Raw genomic sequence first — 27,646 nt, forward strand, 5'->3', positions numbered from 1 at the left:
CAGACAGTTGTGAGCTGCCATGTTGGTTCTAGGAGTTGAACCTGGATCCTTTGGAAGAGCCGACAATGCTCTTAACCACAGAGCCATCTCTCCAGCCCCGTAAATAAATCTTTTAAAGAAAATCTTACCCTGTGAAATGCCAGAGAGAGAGATCCATCAAGGTTTGATAGCATAAATTAGGAGATATCTGTGTGGCCAAATGAACAGAGCTTTCCCCAAGGAAACAGGGAAGAGTAGAGAGCAGAGGGCCTGCTTGGCAGGCCGGGGAGGGAAATCCTCAGAAGCCAGAAACACGTGTGCAGAATGCCTGGGCTGAGAGGGTGAAGACCAGCATGGGGCAGCCTGGGCAAGATCATCTTGCATCATAGGAAGATTTCACTTTCCTTTATCTCTAGACCCCAATACTAAATCTCACATCTGGTAGGCACTCTGCCTTCCCTGCAGGGCAACTGATAAGGTTACCAAGGTTCTCATAGGCCATAGCCCACTAATGCTGAGCTTGGGTGTTAGAACATAGAAAGCTGTCTCTCTCCTTCCTTCCTCCCCAACCTTCTCTTTCTCTCCTTCTTTCTTTCTTTTTTGTTTTCTGAGGCAAAATTTCTCTGTGTAACCCTGGCTGTCCTGAAATTCACAATATAGACCAGGCTGGGCTTGAACCCACAAAGATCTGACTGCCTCCATCTCACAAGTGCTGGAATGAAAGATGCTCACACCATGATGGGCTCAGACATCTTAATGAAATAGTTTTAAAGAAGTGGCTGGTTCTCTTTCCAGACAGTTGACTACAAACAAGAATAAAATTGGGACATTTTTACTGCTTGGAAATTTGAGTAAACCAAAAGAAAAAAATGTAGGCCCTCTAAACCTCTCAGATGGCTCTTCTCACTTTCCAGTTTAAAACTGTGCTGTGGCTTCCCTGGCAGCAGACAAGGGTGAATTGTCTTTGTGATCTGTCAAGAGACCTGTCAGGTAGCAGGGATGGAGAAAGGAGGGCTGGACTGACCTCAAACCTGGAGGAGCCCTGTCTGGGTTTATTTTGCATGTGGTTTGCAGAAGGATTTTGAGGTTTGCCTGTTTTCTCTTTTATGATGGAAATTAGACACGTTACCTTTGAGCGCTTTCTATAAACCCCATATTCTCAGTGTTCTTGCTGGAATCCTGTGCTCCCTTAGCTACTAAGGATCCTTCTGTTTAAAGCTTTCCTTGAGGCTTCATGAGGGCTATGGATGAGTGGCTGAGGCCTTGAGCTTAACATCAGATCGATGACATCTCTGTTTCAGTGGGGAGTGGAGAGAAGCATATAGTTGGTCTTAGTCCTGGATGGGTTCTCCCCAGGAACAGTACACACTCAGAAGTCTCACCTTAGGTATATTTGTAAATTCCAGTTTTATCTGAGAAACCTTCTGGCAACCCAGAGAATACAAGTCCTCATCTTGAGTTTCTATGTCTGAAACGTTTGTCTCCTTTCACTTGAAAGATCAAAGACTTACGGACAATCAAACTGTTTTTTTTCTGTTTGCTTGGTTTTAGTCCTTAGAATTCACTGTGCCTCTTTAAGACTAAACCAAATAACGTGAGTAAAACTTAATTCTAAATAAACTTTAGACATAAAGATTATTCTGTTCTCAGCCGGGCTTGGTGGCACACACACACCTTTGATCCCTACCCTCAGAAGGCAGAGGCAAGTGGATCTCTGTGAGTTTGAAGCCAGCCTGGTCTACAAAAGTCCAGAACAGCCAGGGCCACACAGAGAAACCCTGACTCAAAAAAATAAAAATAAAAAAGATTATTCTGTTTTGATGTATTGAGTTCTTGCATGGCTCTGTGGATTTGACTGGAGCTAAAGAAATGGCAGACAGACAGATAGACAAGCATACTGAAAAGCTGGGATCAGGTAGACTGGACCCTCTGGTTGAGAAGATGCAGAATCCCGGAAGCTTGCTGTGTTTATTTTATATGGCTGAACAACAAGGCAGGGTTTATGGTCTATGGCTGCATCAAGGAGATAGGTATAAACTCTGTGGCAGGGCCAGTCTTCAGATCATAAACGTGGGAATCTGGGAAGGCAGCTATGGTGGACGTTTTCTGCACACATGGTCAGTTTCGCACTTGGACCAGAGGAAGGATTCACCATCACTCTGAGCCTCACCCCTGGGGAGCAAGGAGACTTTGCCATTTTCCCATGGCAAGTAGTCTCAGACTATTGCCCTAGACGTGGTTGAACCCGTGTCAACAGCACACATTTGCTCAGGGTTTCTTGTGCTGATACCCTAGTCTGTCCCACCAAAAGCTCATGTTATCTGGACCAGGAATAAAGGAGAGGGACAGGTTATAAGTGTGCAAATGGGAACAGTAGAGGCCTGGCTCGGGTGACATTGCTGGTCCTTCTAACTAAAGAATCTTGTCACCTCACTTGGCTTTGAGCACCCTCAGAGAGAGAAGGGGACCTCCTGCTCTCCACCACCACCATTACCAGCTCAGCTCAGGCTGGGACTTGTGTGGTAAGCCTGGCAGAGTCCCTGTTCTTGTACCCTCACACATACACACACCTGGAGCATCTTCCTGGGAGCAGACATGGATGAAGACTAACTGTCCGATGCTAACACTACTTCATCATCACCTCGCAGGGCAGTGGCTGCTAATATTCTACGATTTCCTTAGAGATTGGAAGCTTAGAAACGTTTAGAAATGTTCCCAGGACCCCACAGCTGGAAAATGACAGCACTGGAAGAGGAGTCTGACATGATTCATCTTAGGCATCGGGCTCAAAGAAATTGTGTGTCGATTTCACACTGTTTATTTCCTTCCCCTCAACTACTTGTGTAAATACAACCAAGTCACACAACCTCTTTGACACTCACGTTACAGATCTTTAAAATGAGAGAGCTGGGCTAGGTCATCAAATTTTCCATTGAGGAGTATTTGTTGGGCATCTGCTATGTGGCTTTGTGTTAAAAACAAGGGTAGCTCGTCATCTACAAACATCATCTGGTCATTGCTTTAGAATCTAAAGTTCTTGAGGGCATCAGTAAACAGCAACAACATACAAAGCAGCAGTTGATTAGTGAGTATAGGCTATGGCCACAGCAGGACCTTACCTAGTACCCTGAGCCCCTGAGATTGGGGGTCTTCCTGTTCTCATTTTACATACAGCAAAACCAGTGCTCAGCACAAGTGAAAAATGAAAGTACAAGAATCCAAGGTTTCATTTTGAGTTCAACCCAGATTGCCAGCCACTGGTCCAGACTCTACCCTGAAGCTGTTTATTATCATCTGTAGGAATGTCCATCCCTTGCCTCTCTGTTACCCCAGAGAAGGCAGTCCAATGGCTTCTTAAGAGATATAAGGTTTTCCTGCAGTCAATGTGATTCATACATGTTTGCTGGCATATTCTACAAATGCTGAAACTTGCATTGCCAGAGCAGAAGTACCTGAGACCTTGCTAAAATGCCAGCTTATGAGCCTCAAGGCAGGCCTACCAAGTCACTGTCTGACCTAGGGAACCAATGACCCTAGAGTCTTATCCTACCTAAGTATCAAGGCTGCTGACCTGGTGGTGTACAGTTTGTCTTCTACATTATACCCAGAAGCCTTCTCTCTAATTAAAACTCTCTGATGGTTAAAATCCCTGTGGTAGGAAAATCCCACATAGAGAGAACACACTTCTGTATTTAATGCTTTTAAGAAAGAGCCAGCTTCTTGGTGTGAGCTCTGTTGTTCTGGAAGAGGTTGGTGCTAGCTAAATGGTTCTGGGTCCTAAGTGTGTATAACATTTTCTCTGGGGTATCCTGACAGGAGAACTGCTCTGAGTGCTTTTTTCTCTGATAGTTAAGGCTGTGATGTTTTGGTCAGCTGCCTGGAAAGATGTCCGTGCAGCAGGAAACTCAGGCCCTGTAGAAACACTCTCACAAGGTAAAGTTGTAACCCAGCATCTTCAGCAAAGAGGGCTTGGAGAGGAAGCCCACCCCTGCCTCTGCCACTTTTCCCCTGTCCAGGCCTCCAAGCTGCTGGGTTGAGCTGAGGTGTGGTAGGAGATTAAAGTACAGGAGTTTGAACTTTGAAGCTGGGTCCAAGGCCTGTCCTTGGCGCTTGCTCTCTTCTTCTGAGCTTTTGTTTTCTCTTTTCCTGGGTCAGTGGAGGTTGTTTTAGTTACTTTCTTATTGCTATAATGAGGCACCGTGATTAAGACTATAGAAGGAAACATTTAAGTGGGAGCTTACTTACAGCTTCAGAGGGTTAGTGCATTATCATGGTGGGGAGCACAGCAGCAGGCAGGCAGGCATGGTGCTGGAGCAGTAGCCAAGAGCTCACACCTAGTCTGCAAGTTGCAACCAGAAAAAGAAAGAGGGAGACCGGGCCTGGAGTGAGCTTTTAAAACCCCAAAGTCCACTCCCCATGACACACCTCCTCCAACAAGGCCACACCCCCTAAAGTGGTACCTTTCCAAACGGGACAAGCATTCAAAGATATGAACCTATGAGAGCCATTCTCATTCAGAACACCACAGGGGTTTAAACAAAATAATGTGCAGTAACTGCCCAGCACAAGGTGACTGAACAGCCCCGAGAAAGGCCCAGTTCATTTACAGCAAGCTGAGCTTTCTCTCTGGGAGGCAGAAACCACCAGGGCCCGGGTAGAAGTCCACATTCTCCATCATCTTCTCCCTGACTGCCTTAGCTCCTCCTCCTCTGCCCTAGCTGGATTCTAGTGATCCATCTGGTCAGTAATCGGTCCTTCGGGGTAGTGTAGGTAGATTAGTGGTACTGTGTTTTCCTGGCCTGTACACGTACCCTGAGTTTAATCCTCAACAAGAAGGGGAGCGGGAGAGAGTACTTAGAAGTCAAGGTGTCACATGTAGGATCCCATCAAAGACCAGGAAGGAAACAGAACTCGGCTTGCAGAGCGTGGTACTAAAGCCCATATCATAACCTCAGAGAATTCGTTCAGCCTAGTTGTTTTTAATGACAAAGGGCAGCCAAGCTACATTCTGTACAATCAATACAAGGACAGCTTCTGCAGAAGCCAAAGATGATGCTGCCCTTGGGCACTTGCCTGGGGATTGGAAACACCTGGGCATCACAAAATACTTTTTCAAGGGGGCCATGATATCAAAGCTATATTTCTTTTGCCTTTTTTGTTGTTGTTTGTCAGGATCTCTAGCTTCCTGGGCTCAAGCTACTCCCTTGCCTCAGGCTGCTAAGTGCTGGAACTTCAGGTGTACAAAGCTAAACCTTCCTGAAAACTATTTCAGCATAGTACTATGTGCTTTCTTTGTGCCCCTGCACTGTAGGGACAGTGTTGAGGGACGTGTGAAGATGCAGCTCTGAAGGCTGCTGGGATGAGTTGTGTGTCCTTGTGGTGTAAGATTCTCTTGGTTTAGCCAGGCCATGGTGGTTTAATCCCAGCACCTTAATCCCCTTTAATCCCAGCACTTGGGAGGCAGAGGCAGGCTGATCTCTGTGAGTTCAAGGCCAGCCTGATATACAGAGTGAGTTCCAGGATAGCCAGGGCTCCACATAGAAACCCTGTCTCAAAAACCGCCCTCCGCCTCCAAAAGAATCTCTTGGTTTAATTGTTATGCAACATTGATAGACATAACCCACAGAAAACCAGATCTTCTAGTGACCTTAAGATTTTCTGAAAGCAAAAAAGAATTTGAGACCAAAAATAATCAGAATGTTGGGTGTAAGGCTGTTCTGCCCCGTACCCCCAGGGTACTGACACAGCAGGACACCAAAGCTTCCCTGGTGTATTTACATCATGAAGATCTTCCTTGTGAGTGGTTAGGTATGAATGTGAGTTTCAGAGTATGTGCTGAGTGCATGCGTGCATGCATGAGTGTCTGTGTGGAGAGTGACAGAGACAGACAGATAGAGAAGAGAATGCCTGCTGGGACAGTTCCTTCTTTATTTCCTCTAATCCGCAGAGCAACCAGCTTGACAGTCACATAATGTCCAGCAAATGTTTTGTGAACATCTTAACTGAAAATTGTGTGTCCCTGAGGTCCAGCAAGGTTTGTGACTCCATCAGAAACGTTTTCCTTCCAGGGAGTGGAAGTTTAGCTCTAGAGAAACTTAAATAGTTCCTGATCCAAAGAGGAAAGCCTTCTACCACCCATTCGGACCTTCACCTCTGTAGCAGGGCACTCAGGCCCAGAAGACAACTGAGGTCTCTTCCTCCGCAGCCTTGGGAACCACAGCTGGAAAGCAGTGGGCTCCACCCACTCCTTTGAAGCCCTGTAGGTCCCTCAGCTCTGCTTGGCCTCAGTGGGCATCCTAAAAAATGGGTCTTCCTGCCAGACCCCTCACAGCAGCCTGGTGGGGATGAATTAGAAAGTGCTCAGAAAGGAACAACCACAGTGCCCAGTGGCTGGAATGTTCCTTAGACTGTGGTCCTGTCTGGATTGGCAACCTTGGTTCACTAGCTCCAACTTTGGGTTAATGCCTAATGCTGCAGAGAGATGGCATTGCTACCTTTCACTGGACAAAAGACACCCATTTGAAACAAAAGCTAGCATGAAGTGCTTTGCAGAGCAGGCTGCAGCCTAGTAAGGCACCTAGTTTTGCCTATACTCGAGAAGCCTTAAGAACAGCTAAGCATGGCACGAAGAACCCTCACAGCCCCTCCATGAGAAGAAGAAACTGAGTCAGTGGAAAGTTAGGTAGCTTGTAGAAGGCCCTACAACCTCAAATTAAACCCTGGTACTCTGGTCCCAGGGTCTCTGGAGGGAGGATGCTCCTAGTATCCCAGCTTTCTAAGATTCACATCAGCACCTCCTTGTCTCCTGGGGAGTAGAGGACCTACTGGATCCGAGAGTTGAGTTCCGAGCAGAAGTCCCAGCCCTTCTGGTTGCTTCTGTGTGGCCTCTCTGTCTTAGTTCCTTTATCTGAAAAGTGAGGCGACCCAACACCAACCTCAAGATTGTTGGTAGGCTCAAACAAGACACTGCAAGGCAATATAGTCTCCTGCCTAAGAGAACAGGTGAGAAGTCAATGGGAGACTTCATAGCTAATGGTATTTAACTTCCCCACGTCTTCATTTCATTCTTTATATAATGGTGACAATAAAATGCTTGATCTGAGGTTTAAATGATATCTGATAGATGCTTATTAGCACAACTGGTAACAACTGTTCAACCAAGTCACTACATGCAAGTGTCTGTCATAAAGCAGGGCTATGCTTTATGTGATGAAGCTGGCCATTGTCCCTAATGCAAAAGAAGTCCTATATGGGATAGAGAAATGTCAGTGACATAATGGTCTTGGCATGCTTCCGTCTTTAAAGGGCTCTGCTCTGAGCTCTTGCAATTTGCTGGAGTCTCAGACCTTCTGAGCCAGAATTTGCATTTTGGCAAGAATCCAGGTGATTCCTAGCCACACTCAGGCTCTAGATGCACCAGTGTTCGGGTGGAAAGAACAGCAGTGATAGCCCCGGGCATGGAGTAGGAGGGGTTAATGTTTCATTTGGTTCTGGCACAGGAAACAGAAGGTTCCAGAGATTGAAGCATGTGAATGGATGAAACAGGAAGGCTCCCTTCCTGCTTGTGTTCTGGGCAGCTGGGGACTCCAGCTGAGATATGTTCGGAGCCCCCGAGCCTGAAAATCAGACTGAGGCAAACAAAAACCATTCTGCTCCTGTTGAGGGTGGCCTCGCCTCAGAAGTGCCAACGTGAAGGCCCAGTCCTCAAGCCAAGGCCATCTGAGGTCTAAGGCAGAGTAGGCAGGCTGGAGGAATGCCACCGGGTTTTGAGTAGGGCCCTCCCCGGAGAGGTTGGTGACCAGCCATGGGATAGCTATGTGTGGGAGGGGGTTCCCTATGTCTCCCTGGTAAACGTGGCCCTGCCTCCTGGCCCCTGCTGCCCTGGCCTCTAGTGGGTGTGAACAGGATCTTAACTCAGAGCCTGCCTGTCTCTCCCCAGTGCTGGAGCAGCTGATCCCAGAGCTCACCGGGCTCCTCAGCCTCCTGGACCATGAGTACCTTAGTGACAGCACCCTGGAGAAGAAGATGGCCGTAGCCTCCATCCTGCAGAGCCTGCAGCCCCTCCCAGGTCAGCCCTAAAGAATTTCATTAACAGACAGCAATGGTACCATTCACACCATAAGGGGATGTCTAAGCCTCATAGCACCACAGGGTTCTATACTGTGGTCCGATATGCTCACCCACCCAGGCCCTGCCCCTCCATGTAGTCATGGTGGTATTGTATGTGCTCCTCCATCCCCAGGGACTCACACAGAACATGTGCATTCATATATTCACCATACATGATTTGCAATATAACACTCTCAAACGTGATACACAGCAAATACTAACATATACCATATGTACACATACATACAGCGCATACAAGCACATGCTTTGGCTACACTATAATCTATACATGTGTATACATCTATACAACATATGGTTGCAGATAGACACACACTCCTGTATGCTCTCTGACACACGATTCTTCACAAGTTAAATCAGTTCCCACTCATGCCACCCTCTAAAACCACATATGTGTGCCTGACTGCCTATCAAGCAGCCTGCCTCCACCTCTCTGAGACACCCCAAGTCCTCAGACCTCCTGAGCCAGAATTTGCATTTTGGCAAGAATCCAGGTGTTTCCTAGGCACACTCAGGCTCTAGATGCACTAGTGTTCGGGTGGAAAGAACAGCAGTGATAGCCCTGCTGTCAACTATGCATGATAGCATCCTGTCTCTCCATAACTAACAAGCTGTATCCTATCCTTATGGGGCTCCTGGAGTCTAAAACTCAGCCATACTGTCCCCCAAAAGAATGTCACCTGCTGCCATACAGGATCACTGAAGGGTGCAAGGGACAAAGGTTCTCCCTCACTGGAGCCCTTCTCCTTGACATCCCCGCACTTCCTGATAGCACTAGGGTTCTGTGTACCCTTCCATGTGGAGGCAGAGGTCGCAATCACGGTGACAATGCGGACAACTGGAAAGAGGTGAGGTAGACTCTGCAGCTCACTGTCGTTTGTCTTCTTCCCTCAGCAAAGGAAGTCTCCTACCTGTATGTGAATACTGCAGACCTGCACTCGGGGCCCAGCTTCGTGGAGTCTCTCTTTGAAGAATTTGGTAAGTTCCCTGTCCTAACTGTAGCTGTAAACCATCCCTCTACACACACACACACACGCACATACAAGCACACACACACAGGGTTCCACCTTGCGCTGCTCTTGCCTTTCCCACTGAGCAGTTAAGTCTCCTTGAGCTCCTATGACCTGGCAGTTCCAAATGCTGCCTGAATCTGTAGGACTTACCCCAAGCTTGCAGGAGTTAATGGTGGTTACTTTAGTCATTGTTGTCCATCAGCAGTGGCCACGGAGCCTGGCTGGGAGATACAGCAACTTGGCAGAAAATAGGAGTTATGACTGGGGAGAGTGGCTGTGTGAGCCTGAGAGCAGCCATACTGGCATGAGATAGGTGGGGTGCCGCCCAGCTATCCTAGCATAGAAACCACTTTCCATCTCAGGAGAGAGCTATGATCTAGGAGAGTTTTTGAGAATACAGTCCTTGTACAGCATAGAGACACAGGAGCCCCTTCCCATCCCCCCAGGAAACCCTATGCTTCCGTGTCATCCTGTTGAAGTCCTCCAAAGCACCTCACAAAGATATTCTACCATGATCTCTGTCTGGAAGCCAGGCAAGACAAATTAGCCCAGCCACCCTACAGAAGATGCTCAGGACACCCTGTTCGGCTCCTTGCTCATGTTGCTGACGATGGAGGAAGTAGGGTCTGGTTTCACAGGCAGGCCTCCTGGACCCCAAAGCCAGCCAGCCATCTTGCTCCTCTGCCATGCTTTTCCTTGGTTTTCTCTGTAGACTGTGACCTGGGTGACCTTCGGGATATGTCAGATGATGGGGAACCCAGCAAAGGAGCCAGCCCTGAGCCAACCAAGAGCCCATCTCTGAGAAGCGTGAGTCCTAGCCCCATCTAGGAAGGGTGAGGGAAGGTTTTCCTACAACCCCAGGGGCCACTGAGGCTACATGGGACCCCCTTCTCTCCATGGTGATGGTTAAGGACAGATAGAGTACCATGTGGACATATCACTGGCCTGTGACGTGCTTACAGTGCTTCATGTAGAAAGGGAGAAGGTGGTGAGCCTCGTCTCTATCCTCTGGCCCGAAGGACTTCACCACCCCAGCCTCAGGTTATATATACAGGAAGAAGAAAAGCTCTGGGCTAGGAAGTGAGGGTTCTACCAATCCCCACTGATCTCCTGGGGAGCCTGAGTTTTTCACACCTACAAAGTAAAGGATTAGATTCCAACCCCAGGACTACAGAGTTAGGCCGAAGCTTTGTCAACCACAGAATCATCATCACCTCTGTCAGAGGTACTAGTTGCTAACTTGCTAGGCCCTTTCCATGCACACAGCAACCAAATGTGTGTGGCATACTCGCTATCCCCATTTTACAGATAAGGCTGAGAAAGTATAGTTACACACCCAGTGACCCAAAGCTAGGAAAGGACATTGCTGAGCTGAAAAGCTAAGGTTTCCTTACTCAATTTTGTTTTGTTTTGTTTTGAGACAAGGTTTCTCTGTGTAGCCTTGGCTGTCCTGGACTCACTTTGTAAACCAGGCTGGGCTCGAACTCGCAGAGATCTTCCTGCCTCTGACTCTGCTTCCTTGAGTGCTGGGCTTACAGGCTTGTGGCACCACTCACTCAATTACATACTTCATGTTTGCTTGTTCTATTGCTCCTTGTCTGGTGGCAGAGCTCACACCGGTGTTGGAGAACTGTGGATGTCCGCACTCTAAAGTACAAAGGCCACTCTGGGCAATTTGCAAAACTCTCAGACCAAACAAAGGCTCTCTGACGCTTGCAGAATGAGCTGCTCAACGTTACGGCCTACACCAGGCAGAGCAGCACATGCTGTAATCCCAGCAAGCAGAAGGGAGAGATGGGAGCATTGCAGTTCTGGGTCAGCCTGAGCTACACAATAAGATCTAAAAACACAAGAACAGCTTAGAGCTTCACGTTCAGAATGCCTCCTTGGAGCCCTGGCCTCCTGCCCTCGGGTCACCTGTTCCCCTCTGCTGTGTTCACTGTCAGCCCTCGTCACAGACCTTATTTGTCCCGCTGCAGGCAGCCGAAGTGCCCCCACCCCTGCCCAACAAGCCTCCACCTGAGGACTACTACGAAGAAGCCCTTCCCCTGAGCCCCGGCAAGTCCCCCGAATACATCAGCTCTCACAGTAAGTTCTGGTCCACTCTCGGCTTACAGGAGTCCCTCCCTGAGAAGCAGCAGGTCATGAGCCACTACCTGCCCAGTTCCATCACCTTTTCCTGAGAGGGGCTGCCCTGAGCTCCTAACCTTAGGACCAGTGGTATGGCCCAGGTTCTTGGCTTCTAGTCTCGGGTGTGTGGCCTAAGACAGACCCTTGTCTTCTGAGGATCTTTGTTCCTCCATCTTTCAAACAAGGAGGCACTAGATCCATTCATAAAGAGCATTAGGACATAGTGACAGCCGTTAGCCCTGCTTCCAACTCCTTCACCCCTTCTTCTTATTTGGTATCACAGTTTGCTTCTGTGTGTGCGTATGAATGGCTCTTGTTACCATGGCATGTGACCCATGGTCCAAACCAAGCTTCATGGTTCAGCCCCAGGGAGTAATAGCATGCAGTACAGGCAAAAATAGTAGAGGCTTTACATATATAGTTCAACCATTTTTTAAACTATGAATATTTTATATTTAATTATGATTTCCTTATAGCATAATGCTTATAAATAGCATACATATAATTTATACATAAGTATGTACAAAAATTCTGTGTACGTATTATAATTGATGGGACAGGCTCTTAAGCTGGCCACAAACAGAGTCCTTGTTCTCCCACCGATTTCCCCAGTGCGCAGCATGAGGATCAGGTGGAGTCCCTTTACTCAGCATAAGGACTTGACATTGCACCGGGAAACTGTGGGTTTGGAGGTCCAAGCATGCGCGGTTGAGTTTGTAGATGGTACTGTCAGCGTACTGCTTCCCCCCACCCTGCAGCACAGGAGACCATTCTCCACCTGCCGAACTGGAAATCAAACAGGTCTGCCCCATCAGAAACAAACTCACAAGGTACACATGAATGACCTAGTCGTGGAGGAAAATCAAGCACAGAATACTTCACAGAACACGATTTCATTTGTTTGTTTGTTTTCTAACAGTAACTTCATGCATTGATTTTAACAATTTTTCTAGGAAGCTAGTAACGGGGTTTTTCTGTGGGAAACGAATAGAAATCCAGGTGGGACACTGGGCAGGTAGCCCAGTGACAGAGCCCTTGTACAAAATAAAACAATTAATAATAGGTGGGTGTGATGTGTAATTTGAGAACACTTCTTATTTAAGCCAGTTTGATGACATTCACTAGAATCCCAGTTACTAGGACCCTGAGGCAGAAGGATTACTTGAGCCCAGGAGTTTGAGGGCCCCTTCTCAACAGAAGCTAGTGAGGAAGAGAAGGAAGACATTAAGTAAACCTGGGTGAAGGGAACATGCGCTTTCATTCACACTCTTGCAGTGCTTATATTTTCCCATGGGCAAAAGTTTTTTCACTGTGATAAAATAGAAGACTGTCACATGGTTTTGAAAGCGTCTAGCTGTGCTTTCAGTAGTACACAGCCACCATCGCTACCTAGACCCCAGGCATTTTGACCATCCCTAAAAGAACCTGGACCGTGAAGTATAGTCCCTGCTCAGTCACTGCTTCTCCTCCCCAGCCTCTGCCAGGCACCTGTCAGCTTTCTGATAATAATGGTTTTTGCCTATTCTGGGCATTTCATATAAATGGCAACGTCCGACATGTGACCTTTCTAGCCTGGCTTATTTCACTTACCATGGAATGCTTGCAAGATCTGTTCGTGTTGCAGTGGGCAGCAGACTGGTATCCTCTATGGCTGATATTCTTTTCTAAGGACATAAAACATTGGGCTTATTTGCCCATCAGCTGGTGACATTTTGGCTGTTCACGCCTGTTGTCTGTGGTGAGGTTGGACCAAGGGATCTGTGGCCTTCTTCATTCAGCCCTGAGTCTCCAGTCCCTTGTCACAGAGCTGAAGGAGGAAATGTTTCCCCTCTGGTCCATTAAGGGCAAAGGAATAAAGAAGGGACAAGGTGCTTGCTGGGCCCCAAGCTTCATGCCAAGTGCCCTGGCAAGAAGAGGCTCCCTAACCGTCCCAGAGAGCTTACTTCTTTCATACAGGGCAGGAAAGCCCTCTCCTGGGAAGGCAGGAAGGGGGCCCTCAGGAAAGACCATGGACCCATTCAGGGAGGAGCCTACCACCAAACCAGCTGGTCACACTGCCCTTTCTCTCACACACAGTGTCCAGCCATGCCTGGAGTTACAGTTTCACCCCTGCATAGCCCAATTCCCCTACTGCCAACTTCTCCAATCCACCTTGCAGGTCACGCTGCCAACACGTAGGCCTCAGAGAGGCAAAGGCAGGCTCCAAGCCTCACTTGGGAGCAAGCCGAGCATCCCGGCAGCTAGGGACTTCAATACAGTTTTCCTCAGGAGACAGATGGACAGGAGAGACCCAACAACCCAGAGCAGGGCTCTGAAGAACAGTGTGATGAGAGAGTGAGCCAGCCTGGGTGAATGAAGGCATCGGGCTCTGTTCTGATCTAGGCTCAGCCTCATCAATCACCGTGGGCCAGTTTCCCTACGTGTAAAATGGAACCAAAGCCTATCTTTTGCAGCATTTACCCCACAGAGTAACACAGAGACCAGAGCTGTGACAAGGACATTCACACATGCTCAGTGTCATTGGGGAATGAGAAGAAACATGTCTGAGCTGGGTCTTGAAGAGTGGGGAATAATTTTCTGATAAAAATGTAAGAAAGCACAGAGAATAACATGAACACAGCCTGGAGGTCTGACAGGACCCAGCAAGGCACTGTGGTATGTAGGGTTAAGTGGGAAGCCAGAACAGAAGAATTAGGACCCCACACCCAGGCTGAAGTTGCCCTGAGTCCCCACTCTCCTTCCCCGAGGCTTTCCCAGCCCTGCCCCTGGATTCTCCCCATATTTCTTTAAGGTCAGCTCTTTCTGACAACCCCACAGATGGCTGCAGCCCAGCCCAGTCAATTGTGGACGGCTACTACGAGGACGCGGACAGGAGCTACCCCACAACGAGGATGAATGGAGAGCTGAAGAACTCCTGTATGTACTGGACAGCTGCTCCCACAGCTGTCCTCCTGAGGAGCTGGCCCTCGGCATGCACACAGGCACCACCCCTCACCAGGCTGCGATCACCAAACAGCCCCAAAGCTCCTGTCCTCATTGGGTTCAGTAGAGAGACCACTGGAATGGGAGTTACTTCAGTCATGCCTTTCCTGATTCTTAGGGAAGTTCAGTTTCCTTATCTGTCCCGGGGATTTGCTGGGTTGTGAGGATGATCTGAGACTGGCTGTGGATGGTGATGAGGTCAGGGCAATAAGAAGAGTTTGCTGAGCCGTCACTAGTATACGACACTTAGTTAAACATTTTCCATACTGTGAGGTCCAAGGCACCAGATGGAGTAGAATCTGGTACTTATCATGACTACATATTGGGGAGGAACTCCAAGAAGTGAAATCACTATGACCCCATCACAGAGGTCAGTCCAAAGCAAAGCTTTTGAGTAAGGCCTACAATCTGTCCTTGTTCTTCCTCTGCCTTCCATAGCTCAGGCCCAGAGCAGGCTGCCTGCCAGGGTAAAATGGGGATTTCCCCGGAGTGGCACAGAGGCTGAGGGTCCTTTCCCATGACACCCACAGACAATGACTCTGACGCCATGAGTAGCTCCTATGAGTCCTACGATGACGAGGAGGAGGAAGAGAAGGGGCAGCAGCCCAGGCACCAGTGGCCCTCAGAGGAGGCCTCCATGCACCTGGTCAGGGACTGCAGGATATGTGCCTTCCTGCTTCGGAAAAAGCGCTTCGGGCAGTGGGCCAAGCAGCTGACGGTCATCAAGGAGGAGCAGCTACTGGTGAGTTGATTCACTGGAGGCTTGTGGGTGTGTCCTTATGTGCCTAAGGGTGTGACTGGTCAGCACAGAACCTCGGGGCATGATATATCAGAGCTGCAGCACATGTGCACGCACACACACACACACACATACACATACACACACAGAATCAGATGGAGGCTCACCTAGTTTTTCTTTTTTCTAGAATTTAGAAAAGTTTCTTTAAAATATCCATTTTCTTTATTATGCAAGTTAGTGTAATCATTAATACACTAGGGGAAGGATCAGGAATGTAGGTCAATATCCAGGTATTTGCCTAGCATGCAGTCCCCAGTACCACAAAAAAGAATAAACAAACTCACTAGGAGAAAAAGAAAATGATTTAAAAAAAAAAAAAAGTATAATCCCAGCAGTTGAGAGGTGGAGGCAGGGGGATTTTCATGACTTCAAGTTGAGCCAGGGCTACATAGCAAGACCTTGAAGAAAGACAAAGCAAAAGAATAAAGCAATGAAGCTCGTTGGCCGAGAGATAATGGAGATGTCTCACCAGGTAAGAGCAGTGACGGCTCTTGCAGAAGACCTGGGATCTACATCCAGCACCCACGTGGTGGCTCACGTGGTTTTGAGACCTTTCCTCACCCTGGGCAGTGAAGACTGACGGCAGGGCTAATCCGAGGGTCATGATGTGCGTGTTTCCCGTTCTCCCACCTCCCTCTCTCTATTCTGCTTGACTGCCTGCTGCTGCCAGACCCTCCGGCCCAGAGGATGGAGGAGGAGGAGGAAGGCAGCCAGGCTCAGCCCAACTCCAAAGAGAGTGGTATAATAGTTCTCCAGTACAGGAGGCTCTTGCTGTGGTGTTTGTAAATGTTCCTTTTATCACGTGCAGGCCAAGCCCCTACCCTCTACTCTGTGTCCCTGCTTTATAGCATATGTGGTTCCAAATCTTATCAAGAACCTGTTTCTGCTTCTGTTGACTTGTGTGCTTTTTCTCTCCTTCTCTCTCATTATGACAAATTGTGTGGCTATTTGAATGTTAAACCAACCCCCTGTGTTCCTAGAATAAACTAATAATGGTCCTGTGTTTTTGTAAGAGGCTAGATTCTGTTTGCTAGTGTTTCATTTAGGGCTGTCAACTCCATTATAAAAGAAAGTATACTATGAGTTTTTCTCTTTTATATTTTTTTCATTTATTCATTTACTGGGGGGAGGGGCATACATGCCATGTCAAATATGTAGCAGAAAGGACAAATTGCGGGCGTTGGTTCTCAGCTTCCACCACAGGGGTTTCAGGGATCAAGCTCAGATGACCAGGTTTGGTAACAAATGTCTTTACCCACTGGGCTGAGTTAACCTTTTTTTTAAGCCTTTAGTATCATAATCACAGGTTTCACTAGGAAAGACCTCTTCCATACATGTATAGATTTTGCACATAGTCACATTTCTGTCACCCTCTTCTCCCATCCCAGCTCATCCCCTTGCATTTCCTCCTAGCCCTTTACCCCTCCTTTGTGTATGTGTGAATCAGTGAGCTCACTTGGATTGTTTACAGAAGCGTAGGCACCTTACCAGTGTATACATTACTGAAGGAAATGTCTCTCCCTCTGCCAGCAAACCATTCTCTACATAGAGATCCCTTTTTGTAGCATTGCTGTCAAGTTCTGGTGCCGAGGTGAAGGCTGACCTCACTATAAGAAAGCCCATCTTTTCAAGGTCAGCACTGCATACCTGCCAGGATTTACTCCTAATGTTCTGCCGTGCAGCCCTTTCAGCTGGCATCCTCCCAGGCCAGCCTATTTCCCCCCCCCCCCCCCGGTTCTTCAACCCACATAGTCTTCCTAGAATTGTGCTATAGTCTGCCTTTTCCTCACGGACAGCTGTGCTGGAAGATTCCCAAAGGACCCCCACCCCCACCCCTGGCATCTCTCTGTGAGGTATCACTCGTAGTAGGGCTGGGTGGGAACTCTTCTCTGTGTGAGGGTGTCCTCCCCCTCTCCACCCTCTTCTGCAGAAGGTCCTGACCCCCCTCTCTCCCTGTGCAGTGTTACAAAAGCTCCAAGGACCGACAGCCACATCTGAGGCTGGCCCTAGATGGTTGCACCGTTGTCTACGTGCCCAAGGACAGCCGACACAAGCGGCATGAACTGCGCTTCTCCCAGGGGCCCACAGAGGTGCTGGTGCTGGCTCTGCAGAGCAGGGAGCAAGCTGAGGAATGGCTGAAGGTATGCGCACACAGGACACACCGGAGGCTGCCATCCTGTCCTCTCTCCCTTCCTCTCTTTCCCCAGGCTTAGGGTCCAAACCTTGGAAGCCTTATCTAGGGAAAAAAGGACCCAGGTGCCCTGTGTATGACTCGTATCAAATGGGCCTTGGATATTTGCAACACAGACCTCGTCCAGCTATTTAAGTTTCCTTTACAGCAGCCTGCTATCAGCACAACCTACACTTCTGGAACAGTGAACTTCATGCCTTTGAAAATTGATTTTTATCCTTAGGCCAGCTAGCCCTTTTAATTTAATAGAAGAGGGGGAGGGATCCTTTCTTGTTTTTAGATGGAAATGTACATTTTTTGTAATACCCTCTGGAGTCCAACACCATTATGGTGTCACAGATCCATGAGGCCACCATGTGTTAATCACTTTGTACCATGCAATGTGCCAAAAGCCTCATGCATATGACTTTTGAGGGCTGCTAATACTTATAGTCAAAGGTGGGTAAACTGAGGCACAAAGAACCTAATGTGATTGCCAAAGATCACAGACTGGGGCATCAAGATTTGAAGCTAAGTAGATCTACTCCAAAATAGGCATAGTGATGACAAGGGATTTTGGTTGATACATGGATTTGAGTTCAAGTTCTGCAGCTTAAACAGCATTCGCTGGCTGTGAGATCTTCTGCAAATGACATTACTTTCCTCTGTCTTGGTTTTCTCTCCTGTTAAATGGTTCTTTTAAGGATTCAACACGCCAGCTAGCCCAGAGCCTGCCGGCCAGGCAGTAAGTGAACAGTAGTGCTGGTTAGCTTCTGATGGTGGTTCTGGTGGCACTACCCTGCCCCCAGTCCCTTCCAGTAGACCCTCCATCCCTCCACTCCACCAGATGCCCTGCTCTCCTCTCCCATCTTCCTGTTGGAACAATGAAGCCAAGCCCCTCCTTTTACCCCCTCCTCCCTTCTCCCTTCCTTCCGGTGATAACCAGCTCTCCCCCCTGGAATGTTTGGTATTCTCGTCCCTACCTTTGTGTCCAGAGGGGAAGGAAGGGGAGAGAACATGCCTTCGGGAGCCTCAAGCTTCAGGCTCCATAGGAGTCGGAAGCTGGAGTGGAGCGTTAGGCCCAGAGTTCAAAGGGATCTGCCAGGCCATTCTGGTCCTCTGTAGTGTAGCCCGAGGTTTACAACCAGGCAGACACATAGCCTACTGAGGGGTCCTGCTGCCCCCAGCAGAGCCTTCACCTCCCTGAGCCACACCATCTCTGCTGTAACTTGAAGATCACAGACTGCTGGGGGGATAAATGCTGTTCTCTAGGTTTGGGTTTGGGGTTTTTGTTGTTGTTGTTGTTGTTTTGAGACAGGGTTTCTCTATGTAGCCCTGGCTGTTCTGGAACTCACTTGGCAGACCAGGCTGGCCTCGAACTTGGAGATCCACCTGCCTCTGCCCTACAAGTGCTGGGAGATGTGCGACACCAAGCCCAGTTTAGGTAGTGGCTTTTTAAATTTTATCACCTGCAAGCTTATTCCAACAACCTTGAGTAAGTGAAAAGGACACCGCTGAGGCAATTTCTCTGTCACTGGCAGCAAGGTGATGCCCCCAGGCTCCCGCAGGCTGTGATAAAAGTCCTAGCCCTCATATAAGCAGGCCCCTCACCACTGGGACTCTGCAGGATTCACGCCACTCTTCCCAGGCTCACTCTGCATCAGAGAGCAGTGTTCTTAGGGATGTTAAAAGCCCTTTTGGAAAGACTAACACAGCCACATGTATGAAGATGGCTATTTCAGCCCTACTCTGCCTCCTGGTGGCCCCAAACCGCCTCACAACATTCCTGATCCCACAAACATCAGCCATGCTTCTGTCCCCTGAGTTGTTGTACCCGTTCCCAGCTGTATGTCCCTTTCGTAGGTTATCCGAGAGGTCAGCCGGCCTATTGGGGGAGCCGAGGGCTTGGAGGCCCCTAGATCCCCAGTCTTCCTGTGCAAGCTGGATCAGGAGAAGGTATGTCTGTCTCCAGTCATCTCCTCTGGGTAAGGTAATGGGCACTAAGCACAGGTCACAGCTTGGTGGTGAAGACACACACACACACACACACACACCCCTGTGGCACCATACAAGCTCAGCAGCAAAGTGGCAAGTGCTTGTTACTCAGACCTTAGCCTCTGACAACATACCTGCTGTAAGAACTAAAGGAGGAGAGATTTGTTCTGGCTCAGCCCACAGTCGCCTGGTGGCTGTGCAGCACAGGCCTTGGGTGGGGCTGAGCATCATCAGGGTGCTCTATTGCAATAGTAGGAAGAGGTGGGAAACGTGTAGGCAGGCAGTGCAGCTCACCTCATAAAAGGCAAAGCAGACAGGGAGGTAGGAAGGGACTGGCTGTATCTTCTCTCACACCTGGCCTAACCAGTTCTGCTGCCTCCCCTCAGTTTCAGAGAATTACATTTAGCAGTGAGTAATCCCACTGGAGGAAAAGCCCTTAGGAGCCAGGCTCCTCTCAGAAGCCTCACTTCTGGAATGCTTGTGTTGGAGACAGATTTCCAGAAGAGAAAGCTGCAACACCAAGTCCAGTAGTAATGAGGGGACAGAGATAGAGGTTAAGCCCACACAGGCTGGCTCTTGAGGGCTCTTCTATTGCAACGGAACACCCTGAACAGCCACTGGGCAAATTCTGTAGGTAGGCTCCACCCAAACCAGGCCCTGTGCAGAAACCCCTATGACCCCTGACCCCACTACGCCTACAGCCCAGTGCTCAGGCAGGTGTGAGCCAAAACAGTCAGACTGTGTCGTAACTGCTGCTCTGGGTTCAAGCCAAATGAGGTAGTGCCAGGCTCCTGGTGAGTGTGTGTGTGTCAGGGAGGCATGCTCCTGTCTCAGAGGCATGCTCCTAAGGAAGTCAAGTTGCTTCTGACAAGGATCAAGAAAGGCAAAAAATAAAATAAGATAAAATAAAATAAAATAAAATAAAGGTGCTCTAGCAGCGGGAATGGGCAGCAGAGCAGAGAAACTGGGATTGAGTGGACTGTATAGCTTGGTCTAGAGATGGGGATCTCGTAGAGCTGGCCCTGGACAGGGATGGGAAATGGAAGGGGGAGCTTAGGATGGCTGGAGTACTGGGAAGCATGGATGCCTGTGCTGAGCCTTAAAGTGTAGACATGATGTAATTGAGCCAAGGGGGCTGAAGGGAGGGAAGAGCAGAAGCAAAGATGTGAGGTCAGAAAGACCTCGGGGTCTTGGTCTTAGGTACGTAGTGAAGGGGAAGCCCAACCTGCCCATGCTTAGCCTTTGCCAGTAGTGAGGCCCTTAGGAAAAGGACACTGGAAGAGAGGTGTAAATTTGCAGATACCCGCTATGATATGGTGTGGCTCAAAAGTTCTATAGAGCAGCAGTCACACAAGCTCTGCAGTGGAGTTCTCTGCCATGGTGGGTCTACAGGGGGAGGGCACTTGACGTGCTCATGATAGTCTTCTGGGTGGAAGAAGAGCTGGGGTGTTGGGTTGGTGGGGGTCTCTTTCTATGGGATCACAGAAACTGAGGGAAACATACCTCTCTTGTCCTCACTGCTCTCTTGTACTGTGTTTATCACAAACCATCCCTGGGCCTAGTGGATCCTTCTCAGAATCGGCTGAACAACTATCGTTCTATATTCTTGAAGGACTGGGTCTCATATTTAATACTGTCTCAAGTCTGGATGGGCCAAGTTTAGCTTCTTGAAGCAAGATAGCAGTGCATTTCATGGGTGTCAGAACCAACTTAATGACTTCATAGATTCATGTGGGCCAGCTCTCTGGCGCTTCACAGTGGCTTTCTCAAGTGAGTGTAATTGACATGAGAAGACAAGAGCCTTGGGAAGAAGGATTTTTTTCCCACAGCTAATAAGTAATAGGAGCATTATGATTTCTTCCATCATTTCTGGTCCACCTCCTTTGTAGCATATGAGTAGCATAATTAGCATAATTAATCAGTGAAGGTATGAGTGTTTCACTGTTGATATAATGAGTAAAAATAGTGGAGGCAAAGTTGTGAGTGTGCACGTGTGCATGCTTGTGTGTGTGTGTGTGTGTGTTCCTGTTGGCATATAGGAAGCCCGGCAGTTGCTCAGCAACCTCTGATATCATCACCTGCCACTGCCACCAGGGGCCCAGGATAAAAGACCTGGCTCTTACTGCTAACTCTCTCTCCTCTCTTTCATTCTCTGCCCATCCCTCTGTCTCCCTCCCCATTATGCTCTCCCACACTGTCCGTCTGTCTCTCTCATGGCTCACTCAGACTATATCTCCTCTCCCTCTCTCCCCCACTCTTCCCACGATAAACTTCCCTGTACCACACCTGTTGTGTGGCGTGTAGTTTACGCATTGTAACAGTTCCTCATCCTCTCCTTCAAGGTAGAATTATGTGGACTTCTGCTGATCATTGGGTCTTGTGGTGACTCCTTTGAAAACATCTTGTAGCTCATTCCTTTTCCTCTATGCTGTTGCCTTGGTCCATCCCTTTCTGGAACTTAATCCTGGCCAACTTGCCCAGTGGCTCTTCAGCATCCCTTTTGTCCATAACCTCTAGTGCTTCTGGATTACATTCACATCCCACTTGAATGCTTGCCCAGCTCCCTGCCCCTTGCCGGATACAGCGCCTATTCCAGTGTATCTGATGACCCCACTCCGTCGTAGAGTGTAACCTGAAGACATGGCCTTATCTCCATCATAGAGTGTAACCTGAAGACATGGCCTTATCTCCATCATAGAGTGTAACCTGAAGACATGGCCATGTCTCCATCTTTGCTACCTTCCTGATAATATTGGTGTGTTATCAGATACTTGATAGCAGCTCCTTGGAGAATTGATGGAAGATAGGGTGAATAAGGGAGTGCTTCCAAGAGTGCCCCCTATGTGACACTGTCTGTGTCCTTCCCCAGAGATTATCCCAAGAGAAACAGAACTCAGACTCTGACAGCCTGGGTATGAATGACAGCAGTTCCACTCTCAGCCGCCGAGAAGCCTGTGAACATGGTAGGAGCTTCCACTAGTCCATGCTGGAGAATGTCAAATGGGAGGGAGTTTGCTATAGGTACACAGAGCAGGTCCTGGGGACCAGAGTAAGGCCTCTCTCTGGGTCTTTCAAATCTAGTAATTATAGGCAAGTTGCAAGGGCTTCTGGGAAGGCCAAAGATGGGTAGAAGTGGGACCATGATCTCCTTCCCCATCCGCTATAACCACTCCTGTGCCACCAGGCAAAGGGAAGAAGAACAGCCTGGCTGAACTGAAGGGCTCCATGAGCAGAGCTGCAGGCCGCAAGATCACGCGCATCATCAGTTTCTCCAAAAAGAAGGCGTTGTCTGAGGACCTGCAGACATCCAGCGTGGATGAGGTTCCCTGCTGTGGTAAGTAAAGACTCAGAAAAGAAGGCAGTTCAGACCCTTGAATCAGGCTCCTGGGGCTGATTCCAGGAGACTCTCCACACCCTAGTCCCCACCCTTTCCTCTGGATGGCTCGCCTCCACTCTGACAATATCCATGGCATGCATCCCTTTACTCCTGAGGGTAAAAGGATTGCCTTGGAAGGAAAAAGTGAATGACCATCATGTCTATGATTCCTGTGAACCCAGTCAAACCATTGTCCACACCCCTTGGCCTCAGTTTCCTCTGCTGGTATCAGAATTTCAAGATTATAGGTTATCTGTGTCTAAATAGTAGGTTTGAGGCCATAGTCCAGCCTGGAGTACATGGGACCCTATCTCAAAAAAAAAACAACAGTAAATGTATGTAGGTCACATATAGATGTGTGTGTGTGGCTTATATCCTGTCCTTTATAAGCCAGGAAAAATAAAAATTGCATAAAAACATGGCTGCTGCTTTTATGGAGCCAGAAGGATTTTAACTCGGTGTGGGGAAACGCTTTGTAGAGACTGGAGTTGCTTGCTTGGAGGGGCAAGAACGTTGAAAGGCAGAGCTTTCTGGTTTGTATACATATAAATGTAACTGTATATAGGCTACAGCCTAGTCTGATTGGGAAACAGAAGTAAAAATATTAAGTACTTTTTAAGATAAATGCATGTTAATAAAAAAGGTGTTTGGCAGAGAGGGCATCATTTGTTTCCTACAAGCGCTGTGGTCCTATAACCCTGTAAGATAAAGGGGACAGGAGCGTGTCTCAGCAGCAGAGCACTTTCCTAGCTGGGTGAGGTCCCAGGTTCCGTCCCAGCATAGCAAAAAATAAAAATAAAATCATCTATTTTGGATATGCAAAAATACCCTATTAGTTTAAAAACTATGGCTATAAAGGAATACTTCATAGTCATTGAATCATAGCATGCTGTGAGTTAAAAAAAAAAAAAAAAAAAAAAAAACCTTTAATGCTCAGAGCTCCTAACTCCACCTGGGGTCAGCCCGCGCAGCCCTGTGCTCAGGTTTACAAATGCTTACTGTGGCTAGATGGTGTCGTTTCTACCTGCTGCCACCAGGTGCCAGCATCAGCCCTCATTTTCCATCTTTCAGCAACAAATTCAGTTTGGGGGAATGAAGGAGACAGCTGTAGCTCTTGGACATCTTACCTAGTAGTGTCACTTCCAGCACACTTGAGGCTGTGAAAGGATCGTTGAGGCGCGAACGGCATCGTCAGTGTGCGCTCACAGCTAGGCAGCTGAGCCGCAAAGGAGGGGTGCCAGGCCTTCCTGCCAGCTAGATCACAAGGTTTGTGTAGGTAGCCCTTAGCGCCTTCGACCAAGGAGCTGTAAAGAGGTCATTTCACTGTCTCCCGTTCCAGGCTACCTCAATGTGCTGGTAAACCAAGGCTGGAAGGAACGGTGGTGCCGCCTCAAGTGCAACACTCTCTATTTCCACAAAGACCGCACAGACCTGCATACCCACGTGAATGCCATTGCCCTCGGGGGCTGTGAGGTAGCCCCAGGTTTTGGACCCAGGCACCCATTTGCCTTCCGGATCTTGCGCAATCGGCAGGAGGTGGCCATCCTGGAGGTGAGAGGAGAGGGTTCAGAGCCCTGAGGAGGGTGGTCAGGTTGCTACCCTACTATAGGACCTTCGGGACAAGAACCCAAAGGGCTTGTCAGGTAACAGAGGGGACACCCCAGGGTATGCTGGAAGTCCAGATAAACAAGGAGTCATGTTTTTACTATGAAAGTATCCCAGGCAGCTTGGAGACACACCTAGACTGAAAGGTTATATGTTATTTATCTGAAGTTCAAACCCAACAGAGCACTCTGTGTTTTTATATCCTAATTCTGGCAGCCCTAATTCTAGAGCCCAGGTTTGTTTATTTGCCCTGACCTTAAAGTTCCAGGTCTAACAGGCACCTCCTGTGCTCTGACTGGGATCTGATCCTGGAGTTCTCGCTCAAACCTTCCCCGCCGAGTCATCAACCTCAGAGAAACCGCTGCGCTTCAAGGTGGCCCATCCTTCCCCCTGAGCAACTCCAGGCCCTAGGAAGAGTTTTCCCACACTGAGTTCAGATCCTTCCGGCTCCATACTGGCAGGACCGCAGCCATGTTTTTGTACAGTATTTACTTTTCTAGATCCCTGCACAATGTCCAGCACATACTGAGCTCGGCAAGCACACGGTGAACAATGGCATGTGGCACTTGCTCACTACCCTTCCTACCTGCCGGCACCACCCTCCTCTCTGAGGTTGTTCAGAGCACACAGGCAACCCTCCGTGTGACAGCCCTTTGGCTGTTTAGAACTCAGAATGTTGACACAAGGGTAAGGTTCAGATGTCTACCTCCCTGTGTTATAGACAAAGGCCAGGGCAGCCTCCCCATCTGCCTGTTTTTCAGATTCAAGAACTATTATGTCTGCACCTTGCTTTTGAGTCTCTCATTTCCCTTAACTTATACCATTTTCTGTGGTTCCCCCCCCCCCCTTAAAAAGGGTGTTTTATTTATTCCTTTATTCAAGTTTGCCATTACTAGCCATTTTAGGGTTTTGTTGCTGTGAAGAGACAACATGACCATGACAGCTCTTACAAAGAAAAATAATTAATCGGGGCTGGCTTACAGTTTTAGAGGTTTAGTCTATTATCATCATGGTGGGAAACCTGGTGGCAAGCAGGCAGACATGGTGCTGGAGAAGGAGCTCAGAGTTCCACAATTTGGGCAGCAGAAGGAGACTTTAACCCCCACAGTGACACACTTCCTCCAACAAGGCCACACCTACTCCAACAAGGCCACACCTCCTAATAGTGCCACTTCCTATGATTAAGCATTCAAACACATGAGTCTATGGGGGTCATTCTTATTCAAACCACCACACTAAGTTTATTTTATGAAAATGCTCTTTAAATCAAAATTAAATGTATGTTTAACTAACCAGGAGGGTTTTTTTTTTTAAATTTTGTTTTGTTTTTGAGGATTTTCTTCTACATGGTGCTATCATGCTTTGTTAATTATAGCCTAAGAAGAAATTTGAGTTACAGGAGCAATTTCCTATTTAGAGAATTAATTATAAATATAGAGGTTGGAGAGATGGCTCAGCAGTTGACAGCACTTGCTGCTTTGGCAGAGAACCCTGTTGTGATTCCCAGCACCCACAGAGTGGCTCACAACCATCTGTAACAGTTCCAGGAGATCCCATACCCTTCTCTGCCTTCTGCAGATGCCAGGCATGAGTATGGTAAACATACTTACACGAAGGCAAAGGAGTCATAACATAAAAACAATTTTAAAACATTTTTTTAAAAAAAGGCTGGTTATGTGGCGCAGTAGTAGAGCCAGGCCTTGAATACACAAGGCCCTGGGTTTGGTCCCCAGCATGGAAGAAGAAAAAGGAAGGAAGTTTTGAGAACATGTAAATGCTTTTACATCCAAATGGTCGGATGTAAAAACCCAGAGTAGGGTGGGTAGGGGTATTCCATCTTATAGAACCAATCAAGGAGGACCCCTCAGAGGAGGTAGCTTTTGAGTAGATACTTGAGAGAATTTGGGAGCCTCAGATTTTTTTAAAAAAACATTTATTTATCTTTATTTTATGTGCATTAGCGTGATGGAGTCAGATCCCTTGGGATGGGCATTATAGACAGTTGTAAGGTGCCATGTGGGTGCTGGGAATGAAACCCATGTCCTTTGGAAGAACAGACAATGCTCTTAACCACTGAGCCATCTCTCCAGCCCAAGCCTCAGATTTCTGTGTCTAATCTAATCCTTTCTCCATGCCTAAGTACTGAGTACTTACAAATACTGTGGGTTTCTCTGATATGAGCAGGCAGGCAGAAGTCTTCACGGTGTGAACGCAAACTCCACTGTGCCTCCTCTCCCCAGGCAAGCTGCTCAGAGGACATGGGCCGCTGGCTCGGGCTGCTGCTGGTGGAGATGGGTTCCAAAGTCACTCCAGAGGCACTGCACTACGACTATGTGGACGTGGAGACCTTAACCAGCATCGTCAGTGCTGGGCGCAACTCTTTCCTGTAAGGGTGATTCTCCACTCACTCCTGCCAGGGTATTCCTGCCTCAGCTCCATTTCCAAGGCTCTGCCTGCGGCCTTGAGCACTGGGACCAGAAGGGGAGGGGCAAGCTCATGAAGTCTGCTTCCTTGAGGAGGATGGCCCCTTCACCGTGCGTGGAGAAGCATGGCTGGCTGATGCTCGTCATTCTGGAGAATGGCTTCAGACGTAACAAAGGATGGTGGGCATGAGCCATCTGTTGTCAGACTTGTGAGGCTCACACATCCCTATGTAGTCCTCACAAGCATATGACCTTTTGATCTACATTAAAAATTGCAGCCAACATCAAATGAGGGAAGTCAGGAAGGCAGCATAAGTCACAAAGTGTCACCAAGATCATTATATCTGTCATGTTCTAGGTATGCACAATCCTGCCAGGACCAGTGGCCTGAGCCCCGTGTCTACGATGAGGTTCCTTATGAAAAGGTGCAGGTACGGTCCACGGTTTAATAGTGTGGTAGAAACTGCCTTCACTAACCCTGCCAGCTCTCAGCAGCATGCCCTGTGCCTTCTCCTGGGGAAGAACTAGAAGACAGGCACAACACACCCTGACATGAGTGGGTGGGCAGCACCTTGAGTACAGGGAACAAAGCTTGCAAGGACCCTGAACCAGAAAACACACTGAGCTCTCACCTCCGCCCCTTTACTTTACATCCCCAGCCTGCCCTTTTGTTCTTCTGGAATGCAACTTGAAGGTTTTGCTCTGTTGCAGAGAAGCTAATAGCTGGGTGGCTTGCCATTCAGATTTGAAAGCTGCAGTTCAGAGAGACCTCGGCCTTGCTTCTCAAATCCTGCTTCTCACTTCCCAGATCCACGTGGGTGTGTAGGTCCCTCCTAGAAGTGTTTTGAGAACAAAATGAAATGATCTGTGTTTAAAAAGAAGGCAATTAGCACAGTTGGCCAGACAGTGGAACGTTCTGTACAGAAAAATAAGAGTGCTGTTCAGAATTTGATGTTATATGACAATGATGTGTCACACCAGGCTTCCAACACTTTGGCTGGACTTGGAGCATGGGAAATACCCTGAAGGCACAAATATGCAGCCAGT

General features: G+C 48.3%; 1 protein-coding gene across 6 annotated transcripts in view; it reads left to right on the forward strand.

Moving 5' to 3' along the window:
* Afap1l1 (actin filament associated protein 1 like 1) overlaps positions 1–27,646 on the forward strand; it is a 59,273-nt gene that overhangs the window by 17,385 nt on the left and 14,242 nt on the right. For 5 of the 6 annotated variants that reach the window (XM_060377200.1, XM_060377198.1, XM_060377199.1 and 2 more), the window contains exons 2-14: positions 7,919–8,047; positions 9,001–9,084; positions 9,832–9,926; positions 11,099–11,207; positions 14,067–14,165; positions 14,762–14,973; positions 16,992–17,171; positions 19,064–19,156; positions 22,065–22,158; positions 22,380–22,529; positions 23,911–24,122; positions 26,417–26,562; positions 26,958–27,030. In XM_060377200.1, coding sequence (XP_060233183.1) covers positions 7,919–8,047; positions 9,001–9,084; positions 9,832–9,926; positions 11,099–11,207; positions 14,067–14,165; positions 14,762–14,973; positions 16,992–17,171; positions 19,064–19,156; positions 22,065–22,158; positions 22,380–22,529; positions 23,911–24,122; positions 26,417–26,562; positions 26,958–27,030 — 1,676 coding nt within the window. Of the gene's footprint in view, positions 1–7,749; positions 7,770–7,918; positions 8,048–9,000; positions 9,085–9,831; positions 9,927–11,098; positions 11,208–14,066; positions 14,166–14,761; positions 14,974–16,991; positions 17,172–19,063; positions 19,157–22,064; positions 22,159–22,379; positions 22,530–23,910; positions 24,123–26,416; positions 26,563–26,957; positions 27,031–27,646 lie in introns of those variants that run through there. The other variant, XM_060377202.1, reaches the window with a different exon arrangement.

This window comes from Meriones unguiculatus, chromosome 2, assembly GCF_030254825.1.
Source record: "Meriones unguiculatus strain TT.TT164.6M chromosome 2, Bangor_MerUng_6.1, whole genome shotgun sequence".
NCBI lineage: Eukaryota > Metazoa > Chordata > Mammalia > Rodentia > Muridae > Meriones > Meriones unguiculatus.